Below are 11,301 nucleotides of genomic sequence, written 5' to 3'. Positions count from 1 at the left end.
GTAAATGTTTATGTTAACAACACATGACTACATGTTTTTTTCTCAGGTCAGAAATTGGACAAGGGTTTGTAGCAGGCACTTTGTGCCAGAAGATTTTCGCCCTTTGACCTTAAAAGGAAAACAAAGGAGACTAAAATCAGATGCTGTACCAAGTTTGTTTACATGGAACAACTTTCAGCGTGGAAAAGAGAGAAAGCAGCCTGCAGTTCGTCATCCCATTTCACAAGCAAATACCAACACAAATCAGAGGTAAACTTTTGTTGCATTGTATTAATGAATGATCTTGTAATGAAAACAGAGAGTGTGATTAATTAATCATTTTTCTTTATAAGGATATTGCATTCTGTGTTTTTTTTTGTTTTTTTTTTATTGGTATGCAACTGTGCTACAACTGTCTGAATTGTTTTGTCTTTCAATCCCATTTATTGTGAACTACCTGTTTGCTTTACACAAGATGAGAATGCGTATTTTAAAGAAAAAAGTTATTGATCAGTTCAGATGTGTAGTGCATGGAAATCGCTGTCCAAATCTTACATAGAAATAAAAGGTAAATGCAAAGTGATTTTTACAAATCAAATTTAATATCATCACTGTTAAAAAATATGTAATAATATTAACACATTATACAGTGGTTCTCAAGTGTGGTCCGTGACCACTAGTGGTCCGCAGGCATAAGTCAGGTGGTCCCTGCTGACAGTCGTCATATGTCAGCAAAGTGATGTTTAAAGTGATGCATTCCTTTAATTAACATTTTAATTAAAAAGAACGAGGTATGCAGTTTTATGTCATCTTATTACTATACTACTTTTACAAAAGTACATTTAGTACATTTTTTACCCCATTCCAGAAATTTTGATCAAAGTTTATTGTCTCCAGGTGGCAAGCATCTACGGACCACACAAAAAAGTCACACCATTCTAGACCTGTTACAGCCAGCTGCATTTGTATCTGATAATAGTAACGGTCACTTCTTTTAAGCTGAAGCTTTCCATTGACTTCTTCCAAATAGGGTAGTTCCTCAAGTGATCTTCTTGTGGACATGCTTGGACACTTTATTTCTAACAGTCCAAAGGGATCTTGTGTTCTGGACTGGTCATACACTTTTCTATCTGGACTGGCTGCCAACCAGAATGCATCTGGGTGTATGATAATTCCTGCTGGATACAGGTTGACAGTATTTCCCTTCATCTAGACAGATAATGAAAATAGTTAAGTTACTTGTGACCAGAACAATAGAATATGTACATATAGTGGAGTATAATTAAAATTTTAGGGCTTCCCATCATGTACATTAAATTGCATGTGTACATTAATAGAGCTCCAAATCACACCAAGATCACTATATTAAGAGATTGGTGTGCTTTAGATCCAGTTTATTTAAATATACTTGTTAAATATTTTTCTCTTGTAACTGTTAAAATAAATAAATAATCAGATCTGCATATGTGCTTTTACAAAATAATTTAGTCCTGTAGCTGTTTCTGTGTACTCACATTACTGTATGCCTCAGCTGCCAGAGGCTCATTTTTAATGCCATCTTTCATGGCCTGTGTCATTCTTGTCTTTGAAGATTTAAGTCTTTTAGACAAGGCTTGGAAATCTGAAGAATCATAATTAATTATTTTGAGTTAAACATTGCAATTGTCTACTTAAGACAACTTACTTTTTAAAATGAAAAGGGCATTCTCTCTGCATTGGCAGTAAATGTTAGAAAGATGTACTAGTCTCTGTATATGGTATAAATCACACTGATTTATCTTTAGGTGACATTAATAATGATGTAAGCTATTCAACAATTATTTACTTATAACATACATTATGTGCATTAATGTCCTGACAGTATAAATGAAGTCTAAGAAACTAATCTTGATTCGGAAGAGACAGTAAATTATGCTGCTTTCTTTGTGTGTTGCCTCATCATACATTTCCTCATTAACATTATAAACAATACACTGTGCCAGCTACCGAAGAGTGCCATCTTTCACTATTATTTCATATAGCTGCATTTACTACAACAACTGGAACAAAAAACCTAACCTTTCTTCCTTTTGCGACATCTGCTAAACAGAAGCAGTGATGCGGTGTTGTCGCAGCTTGTGCCACAAGGACAATTCGCTGTAGTCGTGTATCCCTTTCTATTACAACAGATTCTTGCTGAGTGACCTGCCAAAAATAATTTGAAATCCATAAAGAATAAATGCACATAAACACATGAACTTTGGGCTATACCAAGCACTTTGGAAAGAGAATATGCAATAGCAATAAAAAAAGATGAAAATGATTCTTTAATGCAGGCAAACATTCTCCATTGTCCTGGATACCACTCTCTTTATCCATGTAAGTGCCAATGAGAATCCTTCAAAAGACAATGTTTAATATCAAAGCTTAACTTTTTAAATCATAAACTGTACCCATTTGTATGAAAGAAGAGGTGAGGAATAAAGATGACTTGGACAGGTCAGCTAATTTCCACTTCTAAAATTTTAATGTATCTAATAAATGATAAATGACAATGGGGAAAACAAACTTTGAGTGAGGTTAAAAGGTCCTTCTTTTCTTCTGATAAATCAGGAATATCTCCTGACATCACATTCCTTAGGGGAAGATCAGGAAATGTGGCTAGTTCAGTGAAGTTCATGATGAAGCTGTCATGAAGTTTTTGCTGATGTGCCAGTGTACTGCCCCTCGGATATTTACCATATTTGGTATCAACCATTGGAGTCTGCTTCTTACTTATAGAGAATGGCATCATTGCTGTGGAATGAAATGTTGTAATTCTGTACTCATAAAACTAAAATAAAATTTTAAGAGGCTATTAATTATTATATGATGAGCAAGAGTAATTTATCATGTATGACAACATAGATGTGTGTGTATATATATATAATGCATGCAATTAAATTCTACTCCGAATGGAAAAAAATGTTCTGGAATCATTTCTTACAGAATAAACAAATAATGAAATTTATCTTTTGTATGGTCTTAAGAGGCTATTAATTATTATATGATGAGCAAGAGTAATTTATCATGTATGACAACATAGATGTGTGTGTATATATATAATGCATGCTAAATTACTGCTTATTCTACTCCGAATGGAAAAAATTGTTCTGGAATCATTTCTTACAGAATAAACAAATAATGAAATTTATCTTTTGTATGGTCTTGTCAAGTATAAATGTCTCTTTTGTTAAAGCATAAAGTTCTCGTTATGCAGATCTTGTACAACACAACAAATAAAATTCTTAATAAAACAACAGGAACTTACTAGCTGTGCAGCTTTTAAACTCTCAACAAGGTGAAGGGCAGATGGAAACTCTGAAGACAATGGATTGTACCTGTATGTACTACAAATACTACGGTCTGACTTCTTGTCAGACTTAAAACTGTGGATTTTGATTTCATCCACTGCCTCCCCTCTTATCTTTTCTCCTCTGGGGATGTGCCATGTCTGGGCAGTGATGTTTTTGCAGCATCCTGCAAATGAGAAACTGATGTAGATGATGGAATATACATAGCAAAGAAGTAATACCTGCTGGCAAATTTTTTTCTTAATTTTCTATCATTTTGAACATAAGAAACACTTGATAAAAAATATTTCACCTAGAAATAGTCTCAGACCATCCCTCTTCATTATCAAGATTACCTCAGGAATGTAGTTTGCTCCTGTTATCTTAAAGTGAGCAAGCTGGTAGAGCAAGCCCACAATGTGTCCACAGTGCCCACTTTGCCCATTAGCACACGTGCAGCATCCATTAGAGATTGCTTTTGTGGCACTTATTGAGACCTGGTAACCACAATAAAACAATTTCAATTTAACAGTGTTTACTTTGATGAAAACATTATCATAGAATTTTCAGAAAATGCATTAGGAAAAGAAAGTTTATTATACTATCTGTCCTCTGTGAAATTGTGTTTCACTATGCCTTTTAAACAATTATTTCAGCGAGAAGAAATTTTTCACCATCACTAACTTCAAGTGTGTGGGGAATTCCACTTTTCGTGTATGACCTGTAGCATCGAGATGTTGCTCGACACCCATCGTTGTTGGGATTCGGTGCAACTGTATTTAAAAAAAAAATAATAATAATACATCCATGTGCAGAAAAAGCATCACAGGACCAGACACAAATGATAAAATACCTTATATAAAACAACAGCAAACAAGTAAAAAAAAAAAAAGCCTGGATAGACGCCAGTTTACCGCAAATGTAAAAAACAATGCACGTTTTACCTTCACTGCTTAAAATTAATTTTATCTCACCAAAAATCTACCTCAGTATATGTTGTAATATATTTCTGATGTAAGAATATATTTAATTTTTTGCAATTTTATTTATGAGACTGACAGTCAATGGCACATTCAGACAAAAAGCTGGAATCACAATTCCACATTCACTCTGCAAGTGTCTGCTTACCCCGAACGTCGAATATATATTTCTCGGCGAAATAATTGTATCCACGCTCGTGATTGCGTTTTGCCGAGCTTCTGGAACTAAATAATTCAATTTCTTTGAAAGAAATATCTGGTACGCATTGCAGATTTCGCGAGAACACAGATGGAGTAGATGTTTCAGCCATATTCGCGAAATGTAAACAGGAAGTAGCAATGGTTTCCCGTTTCTGCGCATCTCTTTCCGCGCACCTCATTACGAAAAGGCGAATAGCAGGGGTTATCATCAGCTCATGGCCTGCAGCCAGGGACGATTACTGTGGGTTGACTGGGCCTGTAAGGAAGAGGCGTAAAAAATGTTTGCTTTCTCGTTGTTACTGAAGGATACAGTTTAAACTGACTCTTCTCCTCCAACTTCTCCATCACCAGACGTTAGTGCTGCGGCCTGGGTCAAAGACAAATACTGCGTCCCCCGGTTCTCTCTCCTAAACTGTGAAACATTTATCAACAAAAATATTGGAATAATAACACGTTAAGGCTCAAATCTTATTTTTTAAATTTAAATTTAAGGAATAAAATTAGAATGGTCTGTGTCAGGGCTCATCAGATTTACATTCGCGAACGCACATGCAGCCATTAGCATAGCCCCCCATAACTCATTCAGTACAGAACTCCGCTGCACCTCTGGTGTTAGAGCGATGAAACGGGTGTCACTCCTCTCTTTCGTTTTATTCCGTCCCTCATTACTGTCCCCATCTCATTCTTGTTTTAAAAGCTAAGAAGATGCTCCTTACAAATGTTTTCATTCTCTGGAATAGACTCTTGCACCATACATTGTTAATAAGCGATACGATATGGAAAATATAAATTATTATAATTAACGACATCATTGTATCTGGTGTAAACAGAAAAGTTTGAGAATAAAAACGGAAAGATTAGGAGGACTTTAATGAACAGAAAAAGTCAACTGGTGCATGCTTCACTTTCCTGTGTGATTTACTTGTAAACTGAAAGTTTCCTCAGGATGCATCTTGATAAATATAACAAAGAATCAGGCAAATTAAATAATTTAAAACAGTGAGAGATGTTTTTCTTCTTTTTTATAGATTTAATTGCTTATATCTTTATTGAGAAAACAACCTTGCGGATAGCATAATTACCAAAACACAGAAATGGGAGATAACACGCGCTAACCTTTTTAATGTGGCTTTCGTCCCTTGGATAAGTTTATCCTTTGACAATCGTTTAATAATAATGGGAACTTATAACGAGAAGCATCACGACCAAGATAGATCGCACTGTCTGCGCAAGACAATAATGATAAATAAAAGATAATAGCCAGTAAACAGTGAGGTACGTGTAAACACACTGAACAACATAAAGATGAGGTACAAGATTACAGCCAGTGAACAGTGAGGTACGTATAGACATACTGACAGTGGATGAAGGTATGAAGGGATGTAGATACTATAAACAGCGTCAGATGGAGTCGTTACATAATGGTTAGCATGGCAGACAGTATTGCCAGAGAGTTAAGATAGTAATTCAGGGATAGTACTTTGTGAACAGATATGTTTTCAGAGAAGGTTTTAATGTAGCCTTGTAGTCCGAGTGGCGAATGTGATGTGGAAGAGAGTTAGCAGCACAGAGTGAGAAGCCTTGAAAGAATCCATAGCATAGAGGTGAGAGCTTGTAGTCTATTCTACCTACAACTGATAGTCAATGAAGAGAATGAAGAAGTGGTGAGACATGTTCACACTTGCTAGTCGGGAAAACGAGTCGATCAGCTGAGTTCTGGATATTTTATAAACCTTATCAATGTGGACAGCCAGCAAGAAGAGAGTTGCAGTAGTCTAGACAGAACAAATAAGACGATGATAATTAACTTGTCTTGTTGAGATGGACAGAATACGGCGAGTGGAGCTAATCTTCCGGTGTTTATAGAATGCAGCATGACAAATGTGAGAAACGTTTTTATCAAGAGACGTGTCAACAGACATATGTCACGTTTGTCACGTGCTGAAGTAACAAACGTTACATCGGCGTCACCTACCCGAATGGAGACAGTGAAGTATGAACTCTAGCTCTCCTGTTTAGTGTGTTCAGTGTGGCCTCTGTGCACAAAATCCAAATGCCCAAGTTATTAGCTTGAGTAAATTTTTTGATATCTTAAGTTCAGCAAAACAAATGCTAGTTCCACGATGATTACAAGAGAAGGATAATGTTGTGTGTCAGGGAAATGTCTTATTTCCCGTGTAAGCGTAGTTCGTGAGTGTGTGCGAGTGTGTGTACCGCGTGAGAATAAAAAAAGGGTCTAATTCTTAAACCCCGTGCAGGAGCATAACTGATGACACGTGACGACAGCTCACCTCCAGGTTTTTCGCTTCGTGAGCAGTGTGTGAGGTGGTGGTGGTGGTGGTGGTGGTGGGGGGGGAATTGGCGTTTTACGCCGTGCCAGCAACTGAGGCTATATAACGGCAAGGCAGTCAGCCCTGTAAACAGATGCCACATGCAGAGGAAGAACAGCGGCAGCCAACCTTCACTGTATTGGTCGAACAGTGTGTGACATTCCCAACGCAGCCGCCGAGACGCTTGGTCCTACCTGTACAGGTGTGAATACAGACGGGAATCTGTGCATTTAGTTCCTTGCCCAGTCAAGGTAAACAAATTTGTTCTTAGCGTGCTGAATTCTAAATTCTGATTTCACGGCAAAAGTATTGTTAAAATTTTTCATGAGAAAAATCTTAACGTTGAATAAGAAATCACGTGATGAGTTTAACGCGAGGGAGACTAATAGTAGCTGTGAATGGTAGTCTCATTAGTCATTAAGTTGCAGGAACTAATGTGGAGGAACAGTTAAGGAAGACCCGCTGCAACGGATCCCTAACTACAGGAGGGCCTGAGAACCTTCTTCCTACACCGGACCCACCCAGGGTGACTGTCAACCGAGGGAGGGCTTGGTAGCTCGTGCCGATCCGGGTAGCCCTGGAGTTTCTTCCCTTGTCGGTCACCGAGGAATCAAGCGTCGTGTCGACGTTTCCACTAATGTCCTGGTCAAAGAGTCTGGAAGTGTCTACCAACAGTGGTTTCCATGGCAATATGTGCAGTGGCGTGTCAGTGTGATTGCTAGTGTGACAGTTCACCTGCCTAGCAGTGATTGTGTGGGGAAGAACATTCCTGGCGCTGAGATTTGTGAGAGTATCGTACATCGGGAGACCATGGACAGACGGGAATTGTAAGTATTCGACTTTTTTTAATTTTTCAGTGTGGCCACTAGTCATCGGACATAGTTCCATGATGTCATTCCATTCTTGTGATTAGCAAGTAGACAGACGAGAGAACAAGTATAAGAAACTTGACATTCTTAGCGTGGAACTGAGAGTAGCGAGAGTATAGTTAGCATTGAGTTTTCTCTGTGCGAGTTGTCTAAGTAGAATTATTTGGTGTTTATACTGTGTGTTACTGCAGAGTGTTTGTGTTATTGTGACCAGACCACAACCACTTTAAAAAAGATAACAGATAAGAAGAAAAAAAAACCACAGAAAAGTAGACAGCGGGCGCTTCAGTAATCGCTTTTGGCTATCTCCATATAGATGAATGAATGGTGTAAAATTATTTAATGTGTGTATAAGTGATGATAATGGAGAGGGTTGCTGTGGTTGTTAGTGTAATAGTGATAAAGTTCAATACAAATATTCATTAGCCAAGTAAGCATTTCAGGAATTAGCTAGGAGGAGGAAATACCCAAGGGAGGAATTACCTAGGACACGGAATTAAAGAGGAAAGGAACGACGATTGGAGGTGTATCGTCAGCAGCTTGGTGTATCTGCACAGTCAGCACCCGCTGTTCCTGGTTACTGAGGTGTATCGTCACCAGCCAGGTGTATCTACCCAGTGAGCACCATTGTCAGAATATTCGTCGCTAATCAGGTGTATCTGCCTATCCAACACCTGCGGTTCGGGGAAACTGAATATCGTCACCAGCCAGGTGTGTCTACCCAGTCAGCGCCATTGGAAGAATATCAGCAGTCAGGTGTGTCCGCCTCGTCAGCCCTCACTGTTCAGGAGTTTGCAAGTGTGTATCTCGTATACAGGTGTGTTCGCCTAGTCGACACTCGCTACCCTGGGATCAGGACATCGTCAGCCGGGGGGAGGGGCTGTTGGCCTCGTCACCTCCACCGACCCCAACTTATGAGAGTTTTCAAGGAAGAATATTCAAGGAAGTTTCAACAAAGATTTTTCAAGGAATTGTAGATGTGTGTGTTAGTGTGAACCTCCCTGGACACCTGGACAGAATCCAAACCGTAGGTAAGAATTTTGGTAACTATTTAAATAACAGTTGTCTAACTAAACTGAATGACGGAAAAGTTGAAAGTTATCTATGACATTGATATGATATGTATGATGTGATATGATATTTATGTTACTGTTCATACAATGTATGTGTTTCGATGTAAGTTATGTAAACTTTGTTGCCCTGCCATCTGCCATTGGGCTTGTAGTGTAGATGTTGATCTCTGGTGTAATAAGTTAAGTTTAAAACTTTGTGGGGCTGTGTGCAGTATACCCCGTCTCCAGCTTTACGGGTGTGTGGAGTTGTGTAGTTCACTCCACAGACAGGGCCTAGTCTTTTGTTCTACTGTTGTCTTGTCTTTCGTTCACAACTCTTTCCTCTGTGTCTGAAAGCGTGTAGAGTAACCGGAAGTTGAGTCGATGCTATCTATCCTGTAGTTTACCTGTCTTGTTTGTTTTATGAAAAAAAAATATCTTTGCTATATGATGTTTGGTGCCAACAGCGAACAGCGAACAGCCAACAGCGAACAGCGAACAGCGAACAGCGAACAGCGAACAGCCAACAGCCAACAGCCAACAGCGAACAGCGAACAGCGAACAGCCAACAGCGAACAGCCAACAGCCAACAGCCAACAGCCAACAGCCAACAGCCAACAGCCAACAGCCAACAGCCAACAGCGAACAGCGAACAGCGAACAGCGAACAGCGAACAGCGAACAGCGAACAGCGAACAGCGAACAGCGAACAGCGAACAGCGAACAGCGAACAGCGAACAGCGAACAAGCGAACAGCGAACAGCGAACAGCGAACAGCGAACAGCGAACAGCGAACAGCGAACAGCGAACAGCGAACAGCGAACAGCGAACAGCGAACAGCGAACAGCGAACAGCGAACAGCGAACAGCGAACAGCGAACAGCGAACAGCGAACAGCGAACAGCGAACAGCGAACAGCGAACAGCGAACAGCGAACAGCGAACAGCGAACAGCGAACAGCGAACAGCGAACAGCGAACAGCGAACAGCGAACAGCGAACAGCGAACAGCGAACAGCGAACAGCGAACAGCGAACAGCGAACAGCGAACAGCGAACAGCGAACAGCGAACAAACAGCGAACAGCGAACAGCGAACAGCGAACAGCGAACAGCGAACAGCGAACAGCGAACAGCGAACAGCGAACAGCGAACAGCGAACAGCGAACAGCGAACAGCGAACAGCGAACAGCGAACAGCGAACAGCGAACAGCGAACAGCGAACAGCGAACAGCGAACAGCGAATCAGCGAACAGCGAACAGCGAACAGCGGGGTGGGTTGCCATGCCAGATCCCCAGCCCTCCTTCCAGCCAGGGGGTGCGGTTGGTGCTCTGGAGCGGGGTGGGTTGCCATGCCAGAATTCCCCAGCCCCCTTCCAGCCAGGGTGGTGGTGCTCTGGAGATGAATCCCCAGCCCTGCCTTCCAGCCAGGGTGGTGCTGTCTGGACCTGGCGGGGGTGGGTTGCCATGCCAGAATCCCCAGCCCTGCCTTCCAGCCAGGGTGGTGCTCTGGACCTGGCGGGGTGGGTTGCCATGCCAGAATCCCCAGCCTGCCTTCCAGCCAGGGTGGTGCTCTGGACCTGGCGGGGTGGGCTGCCATGCAGAATCCCCCAGCCCTGCCTTCCAGCCAGGGTGGTGCTCTGGACCTGGCGGGTGGTTGCCATGCCAGAATTCCCCAGCCCTGCCTTCCAGCCAGGGTGGTGCTCTGACCTGCGGGGGTCTGGCTGCCAGAATCCCCAGCCCGTGCCTTCCAGCCAGGGTGGTGCTCTGCACCCAGCCTGCGGGGGTGGGTTGCCATGCCAAATGCCTGCCTTCCAGCCAGGGTGGGTGGTGCTCTGGACCTGGCGGGGCTGGGTTGCCATCCAGAATCCCCAGCCCTGCCTTCCAGCCAGGGTGGTGCTCTGGACCTGGCGGGGGTGGGTTGCCATGCCAGAAATCCAGCCCTGCCTGGTCTCTGACCTGGCCAGGTGCTCTGCCTGCTCCAGCCCTCCCCCAGCCAGGGTGCCTCCAGCTTCTGGGGTGGCTGGGTTGCCATGCCAGAATCCCCAGCCCTGCCTTCCAGCCAGGGTAGTGCTCTGGACGCTGCCAGATCCAGCCTCGCCTTCCAGCCAGGTGCAGGGTGCTCTGGACCTGGCGGGGGAGTGCCATGCCAGAATGCCATGCCAGGCGGGGGTGGTTGCCGATGCCAGAATCCCCAGCCCTGCCTTCCAGCCAGGGTGGTGCTCTGGACCTGGCGGGGGTGGGTTGCCATGCCAGAATCCCCAGCCCTGCCTTCCAGCCAGGGTGGTGCTCTGGACCTGGCGGGGTCGGGTTGCCATGCCAGAATCCCCAGCCCTGCCTTCCAGCCAGGGTGGTGCTCTGGACCTGGCGGGGTCGGGTTGCCATGCCAGAATCCCCAGCCCTGCCTTCCAGCCAGGGTGGTGCTCTGGACCTGGCGGGGTCGGGTTGCCATGCCAGAATCCCCAGCCCTGCCTTCCAGCCAGGGTGGTGCTCTGGACCTGGCGGGGTCGGGTTGCCATGCCAGAATCCCCAGCCCTGCCTTCCAGCCAGGGTGGTGCTCTGGACCTGGCGGGGGTGGGTTGCCA

General features: G+C 43.0%; 1 protein-coding gene across 1 annotated transcript; it reads right to left on the bottom strand.

Annotated features, from left to right (window-relative positions):
• Nucleotides 1-729: 729 nt before the first annotated feature.
• LOC112557609 lies at nt 730-4,598 on the bottom strand. Its single transcript, XM_025227581.1, is given in 8 exon segments — nt 730-1,188; nt 1,494-1,630; nt 2,464-2,791; nt 3,269-3,453; nt 3,456-3,477; nt 3,647-3,787; nt 3,975-4,063; nt 4,419-4,598. Coding segments are annotated over 8 exon segments (1,446 nt in total). The 5' UTR covers nt 4,582-4,598; the 3' UTR covers nt 730-807.
• Between the last annotated feature and the right edge of the window lie 6,703 nt (nt 4,599-11,301).

This window comes from Pomacea canaliculata, linkage group LG2 (assembly GCF_003073045.1).
Source record: "Pomacea canaliculata isolate SZHN2017 linkage group LG2, ASM307304v1, whole genome shotgun sequence".
NCBI classification, from domain to species: domain Eukaryota; kingdom Metazoa; phylum Mollusca; class Gastropoda; order Architaenioglossa; family Ampullariidae; genus Pomacea; species Pomacea canaliculata.
The sequence above is the reverse complement of the archived record's forward strand: the minus strand, read 5'-3'. Positions and strand labels throughout refer to the sequence as shown.